Source organism: Perca fluviatilis, chromosome 8 (assembly GCF_010015445.1).
Source record: "Perca fluviatilis chromosome 8, GENO_Pfluv_1.0, whole genome shotgun sequence".
Classification (NCBI taxonomy): Eukaryota; Metazoa; Chordata; class Actinopteri; order Perciformes; family Percidae; genus Perca; species Perca fluviatilis.
The window spans coordinates 25,161,097-25,185,684 of NC_053119.1; the positions used below are offsets into that span (position 1 = coordinate 25,161,097).

The window sequence follows — 24,588 nt, forward strand, 5'->3', positions numbered from 1 at the left end:
ATAACACTAATAGGGACACCTAGGACACGCCAGTGCATAGGCCTACTTCTTTTTATAATTTAAACTGACATAAACTAATACACTTCGTGTTCCACTCTTTTGAATAAGTTAGGGGTGTTAGAGCTAAACCATAAACAATAAAATTAAAGCTAATAATATATTAATTAATAATAAATAATTTAAACAATTCTCCTGAAGAGAAACGGGTATCTCTGAAGTGAATTTAGTGATGAATAAAATGGCAAAAATTGTTAAAATTGTCCTGTTGTTGGTCTGTCTATGTACCGCAAAGCCAATGGTTGAGGCACATGTGCATCACTTAAAAGTGTCCCCTGGAAACACTTCCGTTGTGGTGTGGGCTATTTGCATGTGTTGTCTTATTAGTGCGTGCTGTGGTTTATTTGCAGGTGTTGTCTTATTAGTGCGTGTTGTCTTATTTGCAGGTGTTGTCTTATTTGCAGGTGTTGTCTTATTAGTGCGTGTTGTCTTATTAGTGCGTGTTGTCTTATTTGCACGTGTTGTCTTATTAGTGTGTGTTGTCTTATTTGCACGTGTTGTCTTATTAGTGCGTGTTGTCTTATTAGTGTGTGTTGTCTTATTAGTGCGTGTTGTCTTATTTGCACGTGTTGTCTTATTTGCAGGTGTTGTCTTATTAGTGCGTGTTGTCTTATTAGTGTGTGTTGTCTTATTAGTGTGTGTTGTCTTATTTGCACGTGTTGTCTTATTTGCAGGTGTTGTCTTATTAGTGCGTGTTGTCTTATTAGTGTGTGTTGTCTTATTAGTGCGTGTTGTCTTATTTGCACGTGTTGTCTTATTAGTGCGTGTTGTCTTATTTGCACGTGTTGTCTTATTAGTGCGTGTTGTCTTATTTGCACGTGTTGTCTTATTTGCAGGTGTTGTCTTATTTGCATGTGTTGTCTTATTAGTGCGTGCTGTGGTTTATTTGCAGGTGTTGTCTTATTAGTGCGTGTTGTCTTATTAGTGCGTGTTGTCTTATTTGCACGTGTTGTCTTATTTGCACGTGTTGTCTTATTAGTGCGTGTTGTCTTATTAGTGCGTGTTGTCTTATTAGTGCGTGTTGTCTTATTAGTGCGTGTTGTCTTATTTGCAGGTGTTGTCTTATTTGCACGTGTTGTCTTATTAGTGCGTGTTGTCTTATTAGTGCGTGTTGTCTTATTAGTGCGTGTTGTCTTATTTGCACGTTGTGTCTTTTTTGCACGTTGTCTTATTAGTGCGTGTTGTCTTATTTGCACGCGGTTGTCTTATTAGTGCGTGTTGTCTTATTTGCACGTGTTGTCTTATTTGCACGTGTTGTCTTATTGTTACGTGTTGTCTTATTAGTGCGTGTTGTCTTATTAGTGCTTGTTGTCTTATTTGTACGTGTTGTCTTATTTGTAACGTGTTGTCTTATTAGTGCGTGTTGTCTTATTAGTGCGTGTTGTGTTATTAGTGCGTGTTGTCTTATTTGTAACGCGTTGTTGTCTTATTAGTGCGTGTTGTCTTATTTGGTAACGGTTGTCTTATTAGTGCGTGTTGTATTTTGGACGTGTTGTCTTATTTGCACGCGGTTGTCTTATTTGACGCGTGTTGTCTTATTAGTGCGTGTTGTCTTATTAGTGCGTGTTGTCTTATTTGCACGTGTTGTCTTATTTGCACGTGTTGTCTTATTAGTGCGTGTTGTCTTATTTGCAGGTGTTGTCTTATTTGCATGTGTTGTCTTATTAGTGCGTGTTGTCTTATTTGCACGTGTTGTCTTATTTGCACGTGTTGTGTTATTAGTGCGTGCTGTGGTTTATTTGCACGTGTTTTCTTATTGTTGCGTGCTGTGGCCTCTCAGGACCACCGTAAAATCATCTTTTTAATTGTGTTTATTTATTTTTGCCTGGATCATTAATAGTGAATGGAGAACAAACTTATTATTTGTTTGTCTCAGCAAAAGCCCAAAACTCTACAGGCACCATTGGCTAGTACAAATGTATCGCTGTAACTTCATGTGTTGAAGTGTCCTTGGCAAGGATTTTGGAAGAGAAGCATGGGAACATGTGAAACATGTTTTAAAGGTCCTATGACATGCTGCTTTTTGGATGCTTTTATATAGGCCTTAGTGGTCCCCTAATACTGTATCTGAAGTCTCTTTCCCGAAATTCAGCCTTGGTGCAGAATTACAGCCACTCCCACAATGAGCTTTCCTTAGGACAATCCATGTCTGTGTCTGTAGCTTTAAATGCTATTGAGAGAGGCGGGGCAAACTGGAGGGTGGGGTGTGGCCTTGACCAACTGCCATGCTTCGCTCCTTTGAAAACCGTGATGTCTCTCTCTTTCTTATGGACGGGCCAAATTCTCTGGGCGGGCAAAGCAGAGAAAGGGGAGGTAACCTTTCCCCTTATGACGTTATAAAGGGAAGATTCCAGATCGGCCCATCTGAGCTTTCATTTTCTCAAACGCAGAGCAGGATACCCAGGGCTCGGTTTACCACTATCGCCATTTCTAGCCACTGGGGGACCATAGGCAGGCTGGGGGAACTCATATTAACGTTAAAAAACCTCATAAAGTGAAATTTCCATGCCATGGGACCTTGAAGAGTTTTTAGACCAACATAAGCACATTACTATTAGTCATAAAAACACCACTGAGAGCTGTCAAGTGCGCTGTTAGCAAAGTTCATACAAAACCACCTCGCACAGTCCTATGTAACAGGTTAAATTGTTCTGTTACAAACTATACATACTATACTATATTGAATGTAAAGATATTGCATCTGCTGAGTTAACCTGCCTGCATTCCTACCCTCACCTTAACCTAAATCATAAATCTTACTTTAACCTTAAAACAAAGTCTTACTGTAACTGTTAAAAATAGGTACTGACCAAGAAAACAATAATGGTATGGTGCTGTTAAGCCACAAATGTCACTGTAGGCTACTGTTTTTAACTGCTCCATAAATAAGCAGAGTTTAGCTACAATTTTACAACTTTCCGCCTTGCAACAGGCAGCCAGTTCAGTAGCATTGCTAACGTTGTAAGAGTAAGGTTGTAAGCTATGATCACTACCACAAGCTAACATTTCAATCAGGAGAGACTTCTTTGCAATTATGAACATATTTATTGTACATACAACATGTAAATGTACGAGTCTCTGGAGATTGGACTCCATCGAACCCAAATATCCTAAAGGGTTTAAGGAACCCAAACAAATCCCCTGATGGAGTCCAGACACTGGTGGTGGAGAATAAATAGAGGGACCATCAACAGCCAAGCCGAGATGCAACCCAGGTCCGAGGCGTGACCACCGGTGGCAGAAGGGGAGGGCGCGGGACGCCTCTATTTCCTGAAACGACAACTGCCAACCGTGGAAGAGAGAGCAGATTTAAAGCAGGGTATCAAGCTGTGATAGGCTCGTGCCGACAAATAGTTCGACCCTGATTGGTTTAACTAACAACAACACAGCTGTTCTGATTACTACTGACAAGTGACGTACCGTGAAACAGCTTATCATTATGAGTGATGGAAAAGTGAATGAAGTCTTCCTTTAAGAATTTACGCTGAGCTTCATTTCAATCAGGAGAGACTTCTTTGCAATTATGAACATATTTATTGTACATACAACATGTAAATGTACGAGTCTCTGGAGATTGGACTCCATCGAACCCAAATATCCTAAAGGGTTTAAGGAACCCAAACAAATCCCCCAAAAGGACAATTAGTGAGAAAACTAGTTGGCGCATACATACCTCATGAGCCGCAGGACTCTGCAGACGAACGAGAAAGCAAAGTTGACATAAAAGTACAATAACTAGCCTACCAAAAGCAGAAAGATTACTGCCCACACCATGAAAATAAAAATTTCGGCCACAGCCTAATCAAATTAAAACTCGGCACTCGCCGGTGTAAGCAAAACAAAACCTCGACGTACGACCCGGGCAAAATAAATATGAAATAAAAATAATTCGTTGCCCACCGAGATGCAAAACAAACCTCGACACGACCGGGCGCAAATAGTAAACCATGGATCTTGCCCATCCACAGCAATAGACCTGTGAAAATAAATGCAAAATAAGAAAGGCAATTAAAAGCCGGCGACAGCCGTAAATAAAAACTTCGGCAACTGCCGGAAGCAAAACCAAACCTCAGCCGCCGGCCGAAGGAACATAAGAAAGGCAATTAAAAATCTGCCACGGGAACAGTGGCGAACTAAAAGCAAAATAAGAAAGGCAAATAAAATCGGCAATGGGAAGGGGAAAAATAAGAAAGGCAAAATAATAAATGTAACTACAGATGTACGAGGCACACAGCCGTTTGCAACATCATGCAATAACAGGCACTCAAGCCGGTTCAAGAGCCACGCATTAGGCTATTATGCCTGAAGCCTGATGCACACGCCGATGCAGGTATAAGCAGCTTGACAGCGCGATTCGTACAATGGATAAGACTGACAGAAGCCCACAAAATACACCACCACCAGTTATATGCAAGCATACCCACCATTATGGTTTCAGGGATCTCTGGTTCCGAGAACGTTATCGACATCCGGACGGATGTAGGATGCGTAGGCAGAGGGTGACCATCGTCCCAGTTGTTGCAGAGACGTCCTCGACATGCCCTGATTAGCCGCCCGTAGTAGCAGCTCCTATTCTAAATGAATGCCCAGAATAATGCTGGGTGGACATCTTAGCTTTGAGGAGGACTGCATTCAACTGCTGATTAAACCAACATCTATGCATAGGGAAGAACCCAGGAATCAGAAAGAGTGGAGCGAGGGAATCAGTGCGTGGTCTAAGTGACAAATAACTAATCATAGATTTGAATGGACAGAACTGTGAGTCTGTGCGAGCAACCACAATAGAACAGGCGCCACCTCTTTTAGAATGCTTAAGTTTCAAGCAATAATGACTAGCATGAAATACCAGATCAGAGAATGTAATATCTCTACTGGAGTTGAATGATTTTGACTGCGTAGTGAATTCCCCGCACCTAAGGAAAGCATAGAAAGCAACCATAAACACAGCCTCAAGTAACATGTCAGTATACGCGGAAAATACCCCCTGCCTAAGAACACCCACCAATTTATGCAATATACCCAAAGTAATAGGTTGGGTGAGCTTTATTGATACCCTTCAAAATTAGTTTAACAGCCGGCGTAGAAAATAAGCTAGGAAACGATGGATCATAACACCTGATATTAAATTGGATGCCGGCCAGTAACCCCCTCGTATATTGGGGTTTAAAGTGACGAGTATCAGTACAATAACAAATAAAAGCACAAACACTAGTAAGGAGAACAGGTTTAAGGGGGACACCAATAGACACACAGAATAAAGCAAAAGTACACCACGCAAAATCATATGTTTTCAGAGTAGACACAGCTAAGCCTTTCCTCATATACTCCCTAGCCGCTACTAAATAAGCATCAACGGGATTAGGAATCAATACACTGCTAGCTCCGTGAGAGACGGTAGCACTACTGGTACAGGCCAGGCTGCCGGGCAGAGGCTCCAAAAGGTCTGAAAATGAAAGCGAGACAAAGCATCAGCCACAGAGTTATGATGTCCCGGGACGTGGCGAGCAGTAATAATAAAATTGTGCGTGACAGACGACCAGGTGATGCTCCTCATCAGAGGCATTATCTGACAACATGTTGAGCGCCCTCTATTAATAATGTCAACCACACTCTGATTATCACACAGGACTGAAATCCGCTTCCGTGTCCACAGACCGCCCCAGACGCGGCAAGCTATAGCAATCGGGTAAATCTCATATAGAGCAATGGAATCCGCCGGGGAAAAAGTGGGAGGCCAGTGGCCAGCAAACCACTGCCCTTGAAAATACCCCCCAAACCCCGCGGAAGGTGCAGCATCCGTGTAAAACCTCAACGAATCAGAAGAATATACTACGTCGTCGTAGAAAAACGAAATGCCATTCCAGTCATCCAGAAGTCGGGACCAGAAACGCAAATCAGACCGGCACCCGTCATCCAGGGACAACACATCATGCAACCCAGGCACCGAAGATGCCAAATCCAGCAACCGGGATATAAAAGAGCGCCCCTGCGGAATAACGCGCATAGCGAAATTCAAATGCCCCAGCAATGAGAGCAACCGCCGCTTAGTAACAAGACACTCAGGCACAAAGGACGCAGCAATGGCACGAATGCGTTCCAACTTCTCACCCGGAAGGGACGCTTCCATGCGCACCGAGTCGAGGGTGATGCCCAGAAACTCCAACCGCGTAACCGGACCAACAGTCTTAGCCTCAGACAGAGGGACACCGAGGGAAAGAAAACACCGTCTCAATTTGCCCAACGACCCAACACTATCCCCAAGGGGGGTCAACGAGAAGAAAATCATCCAGCAAATGAATCACCGCTGGAACCCCAACCCTGTTAAGCAGGATCCAGCAAAGTGCCTCGGAAACATGATTAAAAATACACGGGCTGCTCCGGCACCGAACGTCAGACGCCACCAAAATAGTATTTGGAATCCCACCTGGCCCAAAAAGAGGCCACTGCGAAGGATGTATAGGGACTATCTTAAAGGCATCAGTAATGTCAGCCTTGCGAGAGCCAGGCCCCCCTCCCGCCAACTTAATAAGTTTAACCGCATCATCAACAGTGGCATAATGAAGGGAGAAAGGGACCCGGTGGAATGAGACTATTGATACTTAACACGGGCCGCGGCCGGCGGACAGATCAAATATAAGGCGCTTCTTCCCAGAATATTTCCCAGTCGCAACACCCAAAGGACTAGTGCGCGAAACACAACGGAGAGGAATCAAACGGCCCCACTATATACCCTTTGCTAACCTCAGACGCAACCAACCTAGCCACCGTATCAGGGTCAGAAACAGCCGAAAGAAGATTCTTCGCCACATATGTAACCTCCGGATCGGTGACGCCTACTCGAAACCCTTGGGAAAGCCCAGACAGCAGATGATCGACAAACACAGAATTAGGATGACTAGACAGTTCAGATGCCAACACCCCAAAATTTAATGGGGTAGAGGGATGGAGCTTCAATATGTCTTGGAACCAGTTTGAGGTTGACCCCGAGGCTTCCGGCGAGGGGCGGGGCGCCGTGGGCAGACCGACCTGGGATGTGCATCCCGACAATCGCTGCAGATGTGAAGAAAACAGCAATTCCCATAAGTACACACACCTTCATTAAAATTATTACAAATCGGATTATTGTTGGACGTATGAACCTGGCGCCCCCGAGCATCCACTCCAGACACGGGAAACCGCAGACCGCCACGCGGTGCGACTGGGCCGGGCCGGTTGGCTGCCCCACACCCCAGGGCAGAAGCGAAGCAACATGTCCCGCAGCCCCGCAGTGAGAACACAAAATAGCTTGAGCACCCCCCACGACCATAACCAGGATCTCAGTGTCCAGAATTGACCAGTCCAGGCGAACGTTGGCACGGGCAATATGAGCGGCAGCTTTCCCGGAAAAAGCTCTATGGTACTGCCAAAAATAGTTCCGCCCGTACCTCAGGAACAAATCGCCCACCAACGCCAGGTACGAATCCAACTCCACCCTCCGTTCGGGGTACACGGAACAAATAACGTCCCGAAATATACCAAATGCCACCACGAACTGCCCAAAGGAAAGATCCTTGTTCAGCCGAGGGTCAGCGGACTTAACCACCGCCGAAAACCCATCCCCCGCCACCAGAGACTTATCACACTCCGGGGACGGCAAAATAAGACTCACCAGATTAACATCACGGCCCTGCAGAATTTTAGAGCGCAGCCTACTGGAAATATTAGCAGACACAGGGATGTAAGGCCTACCTAGGGAAAGAGAAGGCACAGCAGTGGCCAAGGAATGACAATGTTCCACGGAAGGAGAAGGCACCGGCTGAACACCGACCACCGCTGGCACAGACAGGGAAGCCAGAGCGGTAGTAATAGTACCAGACACGCCGCCACCGCCATGCTCTCCACAGCCCGCATCCTAGCCTCCATGGCCTGCATCGCGAGGCGGCGGGACTGCAGTACGCGAGGATGAGGCCGGAATCCGAGGACCCCCGGAACAACGTATCAAGCCGCCCGGCTGGAGTGCCCCCGCAGCTCTCCTCTTCGCCGGGGCCCTGGCAGGCGGATCCGCCTTCTTGGTCCGTTTCCGACCACGACCACTGGCAACCGGCGTGGCCACAGACGGGGCTGGCGACAGGCAGTCGCCAAGAGCAGCCAGCTCCGAAGCTTCGGTGAACACGCCGAGCGCGCCACGCCGATCCCGGCCGGAAGACATCCGGTCAGCCTCCCCGAAGTGAACCGAGACGGCGGTCAATCTAGAGCTCCGACGCACGCCGTTCCGAGAGCCCCGTGGAAGCCTCCACGTCCAAACACCCACCAGGACCATCCGACCCGGGATCCAACTCAGAATCCGACATAGCAGCCACAAAAAGCACAAAAGACAGCGTAAACAGGAATGCCATGCAACCGGGTCAGGAAACGACGCACTCTATTTCCTGAAACGACAACTGCCAACCGTGGAAGAGAGAGCAGATTTAAAGCAGGGTATCAAGCTGTGATAGGCTCGTCGACAAATGGTCGACCCTGATTGGTTTAACTAACAACAACACAGCTGTTCTGATTACTACTGACAAGTGACGTACCGTGAAACAGCTTATCATTATGAGTGATGGAAAAGTGAATGAAGTCTTCCTTTAAGAATTTACGCTGAGCTTCATTAGCTGACAGACAGAACATTCTGTTTCTTGCTAACATTACTATTACAATGGAAGTGTGCTATCCTCATGTATCTACAGTGTTTTAGCTAGCATTAGCGTCTAACCTGTTTCTATCAGCAAATGTGCATGTACCATTGCAGGAAACATAAAATATGTTATTAATAGGCTATACTTTATGTTGGTAGTCTTGCTTTGCCAGACCCACCTCCACTATGTTGGTGACAAGGGTGTGAAAGGCTAGGAGAAATATAAGGATGTGTAGGCCTAACACAAAAAGATAATTTCATACTAAAAGGACTATTACTTTGGAAGATATTTGATTTGGCTAACTCAGACTATCGAAGACTTAGCTTCAGGTGAACTTTAGAATGCAGTAACACAGACTGTGGGTTTTGTCCCCCATCTTACATTGGAGTCACACTAGGAAGGGATCACTTCCACCTACAGGCTATATATGGTGGAATGATAACAACGATGTAGATATGGGCATGAGTATTGTAGGCTTGAAAACAAAATCTGAACCGATCTTTTAAACCTGTGGAGTTGAGCTTTCAGGTCCCCAGATGGGAGTTGAGTGCCCACAAGGCAACTGTGTGAACAGATTTCCAACAATATGATAAATCCCAGTACTACTACTAACACAGAAACCAAAAATCATGCTCCCCACTCTCTTTCACCAATAAAACATGACAAACTACCTGCTGCTTTCAGATTTCTGTTATTTCCCTGTTTTCATATTCACCTGTAAAGAGTGTGATTGTGCTAAATTATCCTACACAGCAGCTTTGACTCAGCAGGAGTAGGTCAAAATTGATTAATCTGCCCTCCAACATGCGGTTACTAAGAATTATCATACTACCAGAATCATATGCACGCAGCAAGGGGTATAGCCTATCTAGTAATTTCAGGAAAAGGTTGACAGGTCTGAAGGCACTACGGCTAATTCACTAAGACCAGACTATCAGCCCCCTGCCTACATAAGTGGTTAGCTGACAGTATGGCTCAACCTTTAGAGCTGGTATTCTGGTTCAAAAACTGATCTTTCCACATTTAGCCATTTGTCACATTTTATTAAGTTCTTCATTGTCGACAACCTGTACCAAATAGGGGTGTTATTTTATGAGGGGTGGACAAAGATTAGATGCATACTTTATGTTCCCATGGCAACTACCATAGGCTTAAGTTTGCCAATGTCTGACTAATTACACAATCAGACAGCTCATGTGCTTTAATGTCCATTCCACTGCCAGTGCTCTTTTTCAGCACTGATTTCGCCCAAATAGTGGCCAGTATCCTTGCATTGCCCTGACTGACTTATATCAGATACTTACATGTTATTTTAGATAAAAACATGTAATATTTTCCTTGCAGATTGTCTATCCAGATCTAAAAGTGCTGTACTGACCTACATCTCAGCCATGTACCCTTAAAGGGGTAATAGAATGGTATACGGTATTTCACGCTGTTCCTTAAGGTCTCCTAATAGGGTATGTAACATTTGTTGGGCTGAAAATGAATCTTTTGCTGGTTGTCTTTGTCCTAATGCTACCCTGTTAAATGGGACTGGACTGAAACGAGAGCTTTTCTGCCTTATATGGTCTGCTCATGAATATTTCAATGAGCTTAGCATGCACACACAACCACACACACACAGACAGAGACACACACACACACACATATATATATATATCTTACTGTACAAAGCACCAGATACAGAGTTTCATTACAATCTATTCATCCTCCTGTGTTGCGCACACAGACACCTATGCTTTCGGCACTGTTCGCTGAGGATCCATGTTGGAAAAAAAAAGTTAACGTACTGTGAACCGCTGCCGGCAGGCAGCTCCTGCACCCCGCCCATTGTGAGTCCACTGCACCACTGATTTAAATCCACATGTCCCACTCAATTGTCCAATATCTACTCATTTTCTCTGGGCTAGTATTCCGTATCTCCTGAGAGAGCTCCAGCCAGCGTGCAGCGGGCTTGGACTGTGGAGTTCCTGAACTCCGAAACAGTTGTACTAAATTTGCAATTAGCCATCAATTTTTGTAAAACGGCCCATATTTGAGCTTTATATAGTTGATTTCTCGCATAAAAAAGTCTCAGAAGTGAATTTAGTAATGCAACAGCAGATAAACAACGTATAAAATTTCTGAGATTTGCGCAAACGAGATTTAGAAGACTAACTGACCTCAGATCAGTTAGTGGCCTATGTAAATTTTGGGGCATTACAAAGATCAAAGGTAGAGCCAAATGAGAAGGAGTTGGGACATTGACGTCAACTTTTAGGTTTGTTCAGATTCGCCTGTTTTCAGAGGCTGTTTCAAATTGTGAGATTTGCAGAGGAAAGAGGTGTCAATGGGATTTTGAGGTTCTATGTATGTCCTATTTACCCTCCAAACTGTCGTTTTTCAACTATGACAAGGTAAAATCGGTTTTGCATTCTCAGAATCAGAATAAGAAATACTTTAATAATCCCAGGGGGAAATTATTTATTATTATAATATATTATTATAATATTATTATTCTATCAATATTGCTGGTCTTTTACAAATTTCAAAATGCAAAAAAATCCTGACTAACTTGATACTCTTTTCCATGAAGTCTCCATCAGAGTGAAACCACTGAGTAAGACATATTTTAAACATTGGGTTGTCCAAATAAAACCCTATTTCAAAGGATCTTGATCAACAACGTATCTTATTTTTTTTAAATGTGACATGTTTGAAACAAAATGAAAAATGTGGATTAGATAAATACCATACATATTAACTATTAACAGTATGTAGTTCTAGTACTTCAGATAAAGACAACATTTAAGGATAAATTTGTACATCTTTTTTTATATACATAAGGTCAAATGATTAATGGTCCAGTACATTAAAATACCCCATGATTTCCAGAAAGTCAGAATACTTTTGTTACAAATGTAACAAATGTAAGTTATGTCAAGTTGTCCAGTTGTAGAATAATTGGATGTAATATATGTATTTGCCCTGAGATACTAACTGTCAATCTAAGAACTCTATTTTTCAGTTAAACCACTTTAGCCGGTAGTTTAAGACACAGCAAGAAAATCCTAAATTAGGAAAAGAGCAAGTAGGTATCAGCCACTTCCTAACATAGTTTTATATTAATTTTAAAGCATGCAGCAGTGTGGTTTTGTTCTCTGTGCTCAGGCAGTTCTAACTGTAAAATAAATATTTTTCTTTTCCTAGGAGAGAGAAAAGCAAGTTCAGCTATTTCTAAATGCTAATTAATTGTACGTGTATTTTCAAATACGTTTGTGGCCAAGCCCTTGGTCATGATGGTAAAATTCTACTTCTGCCCTGTACAATGATTTTCATGGGATCATACTGAGGTACTGATGTTTTAATACAGAACCAATAACAATTTAAAGTAATAGTTTAACATTTTGGGAGTATGCTTATTCATTTTCTTGCTGAGAGTATCAGTAGATGTGAAGATTAACACCACTTTCATGTCTGGCCAGGTGCATAACTTCCTGGAGTCTCTGCTGGATATTAGTTACTTATTTATACATCCAGCAGATCAATATTAGCATTGATTTGGAGTCAATTTCCTGGCCACCTGACAAATAATCCAACATTCATTCTCCTTTTCGCTCTGTTTTGCTCTCTACCAACTACCCTGTCTGCTGAAAGTAGCTGCCTGCATATTTGACTCATGAGAGCAGTGAGAGGAAACCCAAACAGTAAAGTGAACCAAAACGGTCAGTAAATGTTGATATCTCTGCTCTATAGATCTGATAATTATCTGTGGGTTTGTCACTGCACACCACCCCTTTCAATTAGTTTGATCCATTGTTAATATAAAATATTAATTTTAGCAGCTTTAAGTATTAATTATTGTAACTTAGAGGGACAAAGTGCAAACACCACAGGCATTCCCTCATAACACCAGTGCATTCTTAGAAAATTAACCTTTGCAGTTATAAACAGGGTCTACTGAATGTTCCTGTATATCCATGCTGGGGTTTACAGCCTCAGTGTGGGTTTCAGTGTCTTTCTTTCATAGACAGGCTATTTCATAGATGTATTGTACCTGCAGTAGTTAGGACACTGAGAGACAAGCAGCCATTGATGTCCACGAAGAACTGTATTGGTGGTACAACTCTGAGATGTGTTAATTGAAACTCAAAGGGCTGCCACTGGCTATGGCAAAGCTATAGTTACGTCGAGCTGTGTCGCAACAAACTGGTCCTGCACTGACCATCCTTCTCATCACTCATCTCTCTTCCTCTCTCATGTATCCTTCTTACACCTCTGGGATATTTCCCTCAGGAGTTGGTAGAAAGAGTGTATGTAGGTTACTGTAACCTATATGCGTAGTGCCATCCATTGGCATCGTAGTCAGTAGCTGTCAGGCAGCACGTTTCATCGCCTACATATTCGCATATCACACCTGTATTGTTGCTTTCAGAGATCCCCAGCAGTATATGAGACAACAGTGACACCTACAGGCAGAGGAGACATCCACACTATACCTTGTCAAGCACAGTCAACCTCCTGGACACCATGCAGGTGAAAAGGTATTTTTTACATCATTCATGTCACGCTTTAGGACTCCTACACCTGAACATATCACTTGTGACATGCATAACCTGTGTTCTCCATGCAGAGTGATTAATACAGCCAGATGACAAGCAAATAGACATGGCAGAGTTCAAAAGAACAGGAAAGGAAGAGGATTGTGAATAATTCATTTTTCTGTTGCACTTCTCATTACTGTAATTACACAGCCATTGTTCTTTGACAGGGAAGAAACGTGAAATTACAATTTAGGCAGTGAAATTGTCATTTGTAGCAGTAATTCCCACTAATAAAATGATTTTTCCCTCTTTCCCCTTGGTTCACATGCTAATCAAAATGTGAAGTATCAAAGAAGACACTAACGGGCGTGATAAGCAGCTAATGAAAGAGGGGAGGCAAGAGGGACAGTAATAGACATACTCCCGCTAATAAGTTCCTGTTCGTTAGAGCATGCAAACTGTACCCTCCTCCTGTCTTGTCTCTTTCTTCTGACTGACAGCTTTGACAGCCTTTCCTGTCAAAGGGAAACTTTTGACCGCATCCTCAAATAAAGCATTAATATTTCATAGTAAAACTAAGCAAGTTTTAAGCCACTTTATAAATGGATCAGTAGTGTACTATTATTGGAGGGTGACATAAGCCTCTACTTGACTCTATTTAAAAATAGATGACACTGTCTATAATGCCAGCATTTTGATGACATTTTCTGGTGTATGGGAGGATGTCTTTACTGCCTCCCACAATTTTGGTAGGCTGACTCACACAGTTGATATGACAGACTTTGAGCTCTCTTACTCTCCCTCTCTCCCTTTTGCTATTCCCCCAGTGGACCTCTGCATATGTCGACCCCCATCCACCCTGAAAAAGCAGAACGAAGATCCATGAAATGAGATGCCAAATACTAGGCTCTCCTTGTGACATGACAAAAAAAAAAGTGTGACAGAGAAAGAACATCAAAAGAAGTTGAGATCAGGCCAAACCATCAGCCATAGTGAGAAGTGTGTGATTTCAGTTCACTGCTGATGGGCATATTAATCTTACGGCAATAAAATCTGGTCAGGCATTCACAGTGGGACGGCACCAAACACACCCTAGGTCCCAAATTACACCCTGGAGGCAGTTGACCCTTTAAAAAGAGAAAATAGCACCTGTGTTGCAAATAGGCAGCAGACGGGCTGCAGGGAGGGCTTGAGGCGACTTATCGGTAACCCATGCAGGTAGGACGGTTTCAGAGAGTCACAGGGAGATCAGGAGTGGTGGGATTTACCATAAGGACTGCAGCGATCTGGTCTGCATGGGGAAATGAGGGAAACTCTAAGGGATAATCATGCTAACACATAATTCCCTCATTACCTCTGAGGCTGAGTTGTGGGCAGGAGTCCAAATCTCACACACACACACACATACACACACACACACACACACACACACACACACATACACACACACTCTCAGAGCTTCCAAAGTGAGCTCTGTGTGAACTGTGGAGAGCACAGAACTAAGCCAGAATGTTGATCACAGGGATCTATGGAATAAGGAAAGGCCATTACCGTCAGATGATTAAATATTAATATGTGGAAGTGATTTGATATGGTTTCTGTCTTCATAGGTCCATATTACAGTCTATAAGAGCATATTAATTAAGTTTATTTGTTCAGCATCACCTCTTGTTTCCCTCCTCACGACTCAAGCTCTGAGAGAAACCTGACATACTTTCTCAAAGACTTCTCCCTGGTTCAGCCTATTATACAGTTCAACCCTGCTCAAAGTCACTTCAATTATCAACATGATACTGTTAGTGCCTCTGGTCCCAAGAGGTATTGTAGTGGTATGAGGCTACAGATCAGATTTAGATCTCAGATCAAAGATGTTACAATTTGCCCAAACCCTAATTGGCGTCAAGCAAAAATAGAATGTTTGAACTCCCTCTGATCTTTGTCAGTATAGGGCATCAGTGGATATGAAGGGTGACAAAGTTCAGTAAAAATGCTTTTTTGACACATTTACTTCTGCATGGATACTGTTCAATTGATCTATCCAGTTTTGATTTGGAAAGACGCGCTCGGCATTGGACTGATGTAAACTGGAGAAAAAAAACAAAAAACAGGACAAACATGTTTTGAGGAATTTGAAGGGAAAAAAAGTAATCACCTTTTCATTCACATTCTCTTTCTTTATTAGTACAGCTGTGCAGTGTGCAATGGCTGATACGAACAGAAACATGATTTTATCTTTCTGATAAGAGTAACGGCATTGACTTACTGTAGCTCGATAGAACATGTCCTCTGCAGTGTTATTTGATGTTCTCTTCAAAGACAGCACATCTTGTGAATGTCACGGAGGGAAATACACAATACCTGACAGGAAACTAGTTCATCATATATGAACACTGGTGAAGAATAAATATTTGTATTCTTCACTCCTGTCATTGTTGTGTGATGCTCACTGGAATTTGTGGCACTTATACCAAAGTTAATTGTCATCTGTCAGTCTCCACTCAGACACCTGTGGATAACCGCACGTCGGTTGAAGCTATTTCAAGAGTCTATCAAAGTGTTGTGATAGCGATGAGGTGAGGTCAGAGAGCTCTAAGTGAGACTAAAATAAGCTCGTCCTAAATAGTAATCATCCCTCAAACAGAAGCAAAATGCACATTTAATTAAGCTGAAAGAGGCCACTGTGTTAGAAGGCAAATGAAAGGCATTTGTAAATGTGTAACCCGTATGAAGGAATCTCTCTTGCAGATTCTTCAGGCACAAAGACACTAATGTTTTTCCACCGTGCAGTTCCAGCGACTTTCAAAATGAAAAAGGAACAAATTCTCTCAGGGCCGCTTACCTAAACTGTCAGCACCTCGTTCATCATGATGAAATAGGGAAAACAAATGTTGTGCAACGTAATAACACAAGGGACATTTTCTCTGAAGGTTAAACACTATTTTAAGAAATATATGAACAATGACGTTAAGCAAGTTAACGTTCCCTCTATGGGCTATTGAGTGTGTTTGGATCCATGCCTGTGTATGTGTATCCTCACAAGTGCATGCTTTTCTGCTTGAGTGAGTGTGTGTTTGCGAGAAAGTGAAAGAGAACAGGGCCAATATAGAAGTATATAAGTTACCTGAGGTGTGTGTGGGTGTGCATTATGCAAATACCCGCTTGGTATGAGCCTGGGCAAGTAGCCAATTGGCCCAGGATAAGGAAGTTAGGAGGATAAAAAACCCATTGTGGTGGGGCAGTACCTAGTGTGTCTGCATGCTTTCATCTGCTTATTAAAAGATTTGGGGACCAAAGGACTCACGTCGTCGTAAACAATAGTCCTCTAGAGTATTGGAATCTTTAGAAATTAGTATTGATCTCTATTCAGCCGAGTTGAGAGTGGATCTACATCAGGCCTAATCCGACCCCATTCTACTGTTGAGGTAAGCTGCCATATTTGTGCTTCGAATCCAGCAGTGCTTATTAAAATTACAGAACACAGTTTGATCAAACTGAAGCCAGGTTTAATAAGCTCTGTGTGTTTTAATGCAATTTGATTCTAAAATTATTATGATTGTTTCATGCTTTCTTTAGCCTTTTAACCTGTTCTATTCAGGGAGTCTGTGCAGGTGTGGGAATTCTGGAAAAATATGGACGAAAATTGCTTTTTTTAATGTTCAAAACATCTTTGCACAATTGCACAAACATAAATGTAGATTTTCCTTAAAGAGTGCAATCACGCATCATGTACATCATCTGAAATGTTAAAGACAATTAGAGACAGTTAATAATGTAGAATTTTGAAAGTGGAATCTTGACTAGTGCAACCAAAACTGACCAATTTACCCTCACTTGAATATTTACTAAGAGAATATCAAATTCCCAAAAAAAAGAAACAAAAGGTTTGTGTAATGCTATGTAAATAATGCATTAACTTTAATATATTTCCCTGTACTCTCAATTTTTTCAGCACACTGTTAGCGCTGCACATCCTCACTCTGTTTCAGCTGTTGGTGTTGCAGAAAGTTTGCATATTTAATGCCATGGCATCAACCTCAGTTTTAATTATAGGTTACTTTCAAAAGCCATATTTACAGTAGATAAGGTAAAGGTAAAACAAAAAATAAAGCAAACATGGAGAGAACTAAAACAGAAAATTGACAAGTCTAGTTAGGTCCAATGCTATCATAAGGCTACAATGACTGAAATGAAACATTCTTCTGAGTTCTCATGTCATCACCATGGCAAATGCAATGGAGTAATTTTTCTACTGTTGCTCAGCAAACAGGATATTGATCCATAAACGTGACGAAATGTCTCTGTCTCTTTTCTTTAGCGTTGCTACATTACTGCTGCCTTGTTGATAAAATAGCAGTTTAGACAATGGTGAGAGTTAACACAGCATAAGGTGTTTGAGCAGACTTGACAGATTGTCAACTGAGGAGGTGATCTACCTTGGCATGACGGCATGTGTCACCTATCTCCTGGGGAAATTTCATTCAGGGATCTAGGACTCAAGGTTGTTATAAAACTGATTTTTCAGATCTGTAAGTAGCTTCGGCCATCTGTCTTTATGTCACATTTGTGTAAGGCTGGCAACACAGAATCTGCTGTTGAATTTTGTGACAGGGCTTGGTATAATTGTGTTTATAACTGTCATAAATGTGTGACCGAGATCTTCCACGGAACAGGTGAAGTGTGGGTCACTGTGTAAAGCATTAGATTTATTGGTAGCCATCTGAAACAGGTGTTGCCTATTCTGAGGACCTTTGACAGCTTGGTTACAATATGCAACTCAATAACGTTTACAACGAAAATGTGTCATGTTTCTCATGTCAGACAGATGATTAGAAGCTAAATGTTGTAAAATGTTACCACTCAAAAGGCTTGTTGTAAAAACATGAATAAAACATAGGGAAACAAGACCTACAATGTAGACTAAAATGTAGAATCTCTATTTTGGCAGCTGTATTAATAGCTAAACTAATAAGTAGTGCAAATGTCCAAAACATTTAAAATCCATTACCATGTTACACATTAAACCTAATATTGGCAGTGACCATTGTCAGTCATGACTCAGCTATTATGCATGTGCAACATTTCTCTATCTCCTGCTGGGCAAAACAGTGGAGCTGTTGAAATTTGGACGAGCTTTATTTACATGGATGCAAATATATTTGTGGTCAAGTCTGAGACATGCCTTTTATTTACCTCTATATGTATACAGCACTAACTGCCAATGTGAGGTGTGAAAGGGAGTGCAGCTGTCATTATGTAAAATCAGTGTAGAAAATATAATAACATCAGTAACTCAAACAGCAGCAGCATACCTTCCTGTTACTTTTGAACGTTTGCTGAACTAAAGACACTACAAGCAGTCCAAAACAAATGTGATTGCAGAACTTTTACACTGCGTAACCAGCAAATAAGCCTCCATTAAAACATAAAACCTAACTAACCCTTTCATCTGTAATTTTGTAATGTCCAATCGACAGTTTACACAACCCACAAGCTGTGTGGACATATCATTTCTTTGTGTTACTGCTTTTTAGTAGTCTGGCTATCACCAGACCAAGCTCAGTCTTTTAAGATTGAACATTGGTCTGGGGAGTCTGCTCTGTATTTTCTACTGCACAGGAGGCGTGATCAACGGGCATAGTTTAAATGACTGTACGCAATTGGATAGTCCTTCAACCAATCAGACCAACAATCTGGGTGACGTCGCAGCGACAGCGGCATCAACGGGTTGCTGCCCTTCGGTGGCCGGCTTGTTGAATGTAAACAAGAAGCTGCTTGGTTGCTTCTCTATCGTCATCGTGTTAAAATTGGATGCAAAATGCTAAATTGTAATGGAAGCAGGATAGATAAACGTACAGGTTTCCAGCCTGAGCTGCAGGGCGAAATCAAATCGCCGGAAGATCGGGCTGGGTTTACCCATTTTAGCTTTTTAGTGCACTTAAATGGTGAATTAAGCATGGCTGGAGAAATACATTACATTTAATAAATCAACTTATTTCAACCGTTTCAATGTTGTAATTCTTAAGATGCCAGGCCTGGTTGATTTGATCGGGCTTAGTGCTTACTGCATTGACAAACACATTGCATTTCCTGTGGCTGCTTCACAATAAAAGCCAACCCGTGTTTTGTCTTCTAAGTAAATTACTCATCTCCTGTCTTAGCCCCTGGGCCATGGTACATCAGAGTGCAGCAGCTACAATATGAGCGTAACTCCATCCACCACCCTAGACAGCCAGCTGACCACTACCTGGAGCACTACGAACTCCTACCCTGATGGTGAGGCTTGTGGCACTAACACACTCTGAATGAAGCCCATACTGTACAATGTGTGCACTCCTCACAGACATAAATCAGTTAATTAAATTGTCTGAATAAAATCCTTGAATGCCGCAAGAAAATGTGCTAATTTGTTCTGCTGAAGGATTCTGATTGCTCTCTGTTCAACAATCCAGTCTCACTGGTTATGAAACTGCAATGCAAAATGAGAATCATTCAACAATTAGCAACTGGTGTATTGCTGGTTAGCCCAGAGCTCTGAAACACAAGGTTTGAATTCGATATTCCCGACTGAGAAGTAGCTCAACAGCTCTTCCAGTAAACTGCTCCGCAGATTAATTATCGACAAATACCTTCAGTAGAGGAATTGATGTTTCCTTCATCAGCTGCATATTTACATAGAACAAAATGAATTCACTGATGTCGCCTAATAACGTTTTATTTTTTTTAATTTTTTTTATGTTTTCATGCACAACCTTTGATGTCTGTCACCAGTTCCAATGGTGATGTCTGGTTACACAAGTCGCCTGTGGCCTTGTGACTCCCAGCCTCAGTTCTGGAGTAAGTACCAGGTGTGGGAGTGGCTGCAGCAGGTCATGGACATGCACCAGATGGATGTCTCCAGCGTTCCCTTCCAAAACTTTGATATGGACGGCCATCAACTCTGCAGCCTGAGCTACCAGGACTTCCTCCGAGCTGCCGGCAGCGTGGGACCCATTCTATTCCACAGCATCACAGAGCTCAAATGGAGCGGTGCGTCTAAAAAGGGGGGCTGAAGGGGGAAAACGGAAGATGATTAGTCCCAATAAAAGAGAAGCTGGGTGATTTGAGTTGGGTCTTGCTGCGGAGGGATTACAGAGTTGGTCAGAGGTCGCACTCTGTGGTGCTGTAGAGGGGGCGAGAGATTGCTTAAAGCAAGGGAGATGATGGATTTGTTTTTTGCTCTTGCTCGAGTGGGTCTCCTAACAAAGCACAGAGGGGGTGTGAAGCTGAAAAACAAGCTGGCTCATCCACAGCTATTTTTAATTAGAGTTTGAAGTTTATTGTAAAGAAACTGGAGTTCATATACCCACTTTTGGGCCAAAAGTTTACCAACTAATTTGTGTAGATTTAGATTTAGATTTATTGTCCCAGAGAGGATATTTGTTTCCACAGTCAGTACACATAGCAACACATAGCAACATATAGCTACACAAATAGCCACATACTGTACAAATATAGTCTAAAACTCCTGCTGAAACAAGCTCTTCTCCTTTTGAGAGTCCTCGATCTCCGGCCAGATGGAAGTAATGTGAAGTGTTGATTGGGAGGGGTGATCAGTGTCATTTGCTATTATAAGTGCTGTAGGCCTATGACTTCTCTGAGATTTAAATCAGAGAGACTGGCTTAGAGGAAATTAAAGAAATGAAAAGATTCTTGCGTAACATGTGGTAAATGACATCAGCAGCACATCATAGTTTATCGACCATCTAAGGTTAATGGTAATCGTAAAAAAACAACAGTAATGGCAGGAGACCAGGCACAACAGGTTTAACCTCCAGGTTCCCGAGAAATTCCAGGTGAACCAAACTAGAGCACAATGCCACTATTGTTGCTGAAAGCTGTCAGAAACCAGCTTAGTTGCTTGGGACAAGGTGTTACAATTGTCTACGTCAAATATCATTGTCAAAACTGTGTGTGATACCTGGGTATAATTACCACAAAAACATGAGGCCGTAGTAATGTGTAACATTGTGGAAATTGTATCTCTGTTTCTCTACCTGTTTTTATTATGAAGAACATGTCATTTTTCAACTAATCTTTCACTCCTTTTACCATCTGCTATTAAGAAAGTAACACATGCTTTGGCTTTGTTTGCGCTAAAAACACATAACCATCCTGGTTTGGGCTGTAAAAGTTAAAGTATGCCTCACAGTGTAACATGCAATAAAGTGCCCTAAAGAGGCATTCAAGACTTTAAGCAATGATTTGGTTCATAGCTCACAATGAATGTGGAATAAAATAATCAATCTTCACATTTAACACGACACTGACTAATTTAATTCCCAGATTTGTGCTAATAATTCACTTCCTTATTCCTTCTCACCTTCACAGGGCAGTACCATGTGGAAATAGGGCAACTGGAACTAAAACCAGAATGTAAGAGTCCCTCAAACAAGTTGTTAGTCAAGAAACAGTCCACATTTGTTCAGATAAATCTTACTTAACTTTTGTTTCTTTATAGTAGACTTCTCTTGTCCATTTCCAGACGTCAGCTATCCACCTGGAGGTACTGCATTATTTCTACTAATGCTTCATTTGAAATGGATCATGTAACAAATAAAGTGAAAGTTGATTAGGTTCTTTTTTTTCCTCTGTTAACTTAGAAATCTACGATCCCTTGAATCACCCCCTCACCCCTGCCTCCCCCAACCCTTCCAGTCCTGGTGAGGAATTCACAAAATATACAACATACAAATATATATATACAACACAACATGTTTTTAAATAAAAAACACAAAATAAGTAGGCTTATAACAAATGGAAAAAAATAGATGAAAGGATTCATCACTAATTTGATTTCTTTCTCAGATATCAAACGGTCTTTCAGTTGTCAGGTCAAAAAACACAGTAAGTAATATCCACACATCTTTACATATTCTTATGTTTTTCTCCGAGGAATATATATTGTATGCTATTGTATGTTTATTCCTACCATTCAACCTACTTTCTTTCCCTACAGACCCAAGGGGGACCCACTTGTGGGAGTTCATCAGAGACATTCTGCTGAACCCAGAGCGAAACCCAGGGCTAATCAAGTGGGAGGATCGGACAGAGGGGGTTTTCCGCTTCCTTAAGTCAGAGGCAGTGGCACAGTTATGGGGCAAGAAGAAGAATAACAGCAGCATGACTTATGAGAAACTAAGCCGTGCAATGAGGTACACCTGCAGCTATCGCACAGTACTCATAGTTACACAAACACAAAAGCAGGCAGTAAGTTGTCAATCACTGAATGAAAAATTTCTGCAGATAGCAATTTGGAATATCCTAAAGGCATTCATATGAGTTGAGATCTGATTACTAAGACAGTCATGACATTTAGCTCTCATTGATTTTAATGCACTGTATTCAGTAGAGACCGTGGCCTCTAAATGTTTTCATATAGGTTGTTTTTCTTCACTAACTTTTACCTCTGAGGGAGTGAAACTTGTCTGCAGAAATATACAGTAAAATACATGCACACAGGGCGTTTCTTTAGTTTGGCAACAGCTTTTAAAAACCTGTGATAAGCAAGAAATTTCACACTGCATTGTTCGTAATCCAATTTACTGAAGAGGCTCATAATGCACTTGCAACTGAAACAGTAACAACTAAGATATCATTAAGAGTTATACATAAACCCTGTGAACTCTTTTAAACATAGTTCCTATCCCTGATTACCTACAGGAGAATGGGCTCCTTTTTTAACTGCTACATGTTAGCACTTTTCTCGGAAAAGCCTTCTCCTCAGAATGTGTTCTTGGCTCCTGCAGTAGTCCCAGTTTTACATTTAAATGAGCTAATCTAATGATCCTAATTTTACTGTAGCGCAAACCACTGGGAACTACAAATGTGCCCACAGGTATTGTCACTGTGACCACAAAGCTGATTTTCTATTTACTGTGGTGCAGCAGAAGGATTTTTGGATTTGCAGCTCGATGGCATCACCAAACAGATTGGTGCTCTCCGTTAGGAATAACAAAAGCAAAGGAATAGCAACCAAACTAACTTTGTTTCCTTTTTGCATTCATGTGATTGAACTCGGAGGAAATGTAAAACATATTTTGAACGAAAAGATATTTGCCAAACAACGGATAAACTCTTCTGACAAAGTTATCTATCATCCATTTCATGACACTGGATGAAAACAAAAATCTAAATTAAGCCAGGAGTAATTGCATTACATATTGGATTAAGTACACATAGTAATCTGAGAAAAGCAGGAACTATAATGCAATATGCCTGCTTTAAAAAAAAAAAACATAATAATCAAAGCATTTAGATTGCTCATACTGAAAGAAACACTCAAATGATGTATGTTGTTGTGTTGGAAGAGAAACACAATATTACACATGATGACAAGAGTGAAAGAATAAGGTGAAACTATTTTTGTTAATTTCCACAAATCCAATGAAAAGAACAAAACCTTAGTTCTTCTCTAAATACTTTCTAACTTCAGCCGCCTGTCTGCGACTCTCAGTCCATTGGTTCCTAATGAAGACACAAATCTTTTAGAGTTTTAGATGATCTGTGATGAATTCATTTCGAATAGGTCTGATAATGTTCGTCTGTCCTCTGTTACAGATATTACTACAAAAGAGAAATCCTCGAGCGAGTAGACGGACGCAGACTGGTTTACAAGTTTGGAAGGAACGCAAGAGGATGGAGGGAGTCAGACAAGTGACAATTTCATTAATTTATTTTCTGTTTTGTCTTTAATGTTGTATGCAAATGTGATGTTTTATTGTAGTTTTTTATTAAGTGTGTTTGATGTGAACTGTTTACACTATGTTAATATATTTTGCACTAAGATGTTCTTTACTGTGCCTTATTAAAATATGTTTGTATTGTACCAGCATGTCAGAAGTCAAATCTCAAACATGTGTTTTTGTCTAAAGTCCCAAAGGAGCACATGTCAATATGTAGCACTCAAAACACAGGTGAAAAAAACAGATGTATGTTTTCAGACTGACACTGTAAAGTGTCCTTTGGGAAGGAGGCTTGACCACTGCAGAAAAGAACTACATTAGATAATAATACAACAACATTCCATAAACGCAATGCAACGATTAAGTACAAGAACACATAAACAAGTGCTGACTGACATAACAGAATGGTTTGTCTTATGTGTTTTTATTTCATATTTTGCATGTGACATTTGTTGATGTTTGATACAAATAAAGTCATTTTTCAGGATTGCATGTGTACAATTTGGGTGTCATTGTTTACATCAAGAAGAGGCGAATTCCTGTGACTTTTAACTGTTAACTGTCAAAGAAATATTATTCTGATCAATCATATCAATCAGAATTTTGAGTTCAACCGACCACCAAAAT

At 41.5% G+C, this 24,588-nt stretch overlaps 1 protein-coding gene and 1 long non-coding RNA gene across 5 annotated transcripts in view; one reads left to right on the forward strand and one right to left on the reverse strand.

Annotated features, from left to right (window-relative positions):
• The first annotated feature begins 16,487 nt into the window (after nt 1–16,487).
• On the forward strand, nt 16,488–24,479 carry ehf (ets homologous factor). 4 transcript variants are annotated; one of them, XM_039808892.1, is made up of 9 exons: nt 16,488–16,662; nt 19,399–19,513; nt 20,009–20,266; nt 21,608–21,652; nt 21,738–21,782; nt 21,880–21,939; nt 22,085–22,123; nt 22,236–22,431; nt 23,837–24,477. In XM_039808892.1, the coding sequence occupies exons 2-9, from the start codon at nt 19,438–19,440 to the stop codon at nt 23,934–23,936; spliced, it is 819 nt and encodes a 272-aa protein (XP_039664826.1). In that variant the 5' UTR covers nt 16,488–16,662; nt 19,399–19,437; the 3' UTR covers nt 23,937–24,477. The 4 variants fall into 4 exon arrangements, with proteins under 4 accessions (XP_039664826.1, XP_039664825.1, XP_039664824.1 ...); XM_039808891.1 differs by lacking the exon at nt 16,488–16,662 and adding an exon at nt 17,392–17,738 and having other exon boundaries at nt 21,741–21,782; nt 23,837–24,479; XM_039808890.1 differs by lacking the exon at nt 16,488–16,662 and adding an exon at nt 17,395–17,738 and having other exon boundaries at nt 23,837–24,478.
• Nucleotides 20,233–24,588, reverse strand: part of LOC120564148 — a 46,877-nt gene continuing 42,521 nt past the window's right edge. Inside the window, exon 3 of the long non-coding RNA XR_005640067.1 lies at nt 20,233–20,285. This is a non-coding gene — a long non-coding RNA (uncharacterized LOC120564148). The remainder of the gene's footprint in view (nt 20,286–24,588) is intronic.

What these genes read in the sequence shown, in the direction of transcription:
- ehf (XM_039808890.1), top strand. Translation starts at nt 17,688, where the DNA reads ATGTGTCACCTATCTCCTGGGGAAATTTCATTCAGGGATCTAGGACTC. An exon ending in ACTGGAACTAAAACCAGAAT is followed by an intron (nt 21,653 to 21,737) that starts GTAAGAGTCCCT and finishes GTTTCTTTATAG; the next exon opens with TAGACTTCTCTTGTCCATTT. An exon ending in TTGTCAGGTCAAAAAACACA is followed by an intron (nt 22,124 to 22,235) that starts GTAAGTAATATC and finishes CTTTCCCTACAG; the next exon opens with ACCCAAGGGGGACCCACTTG.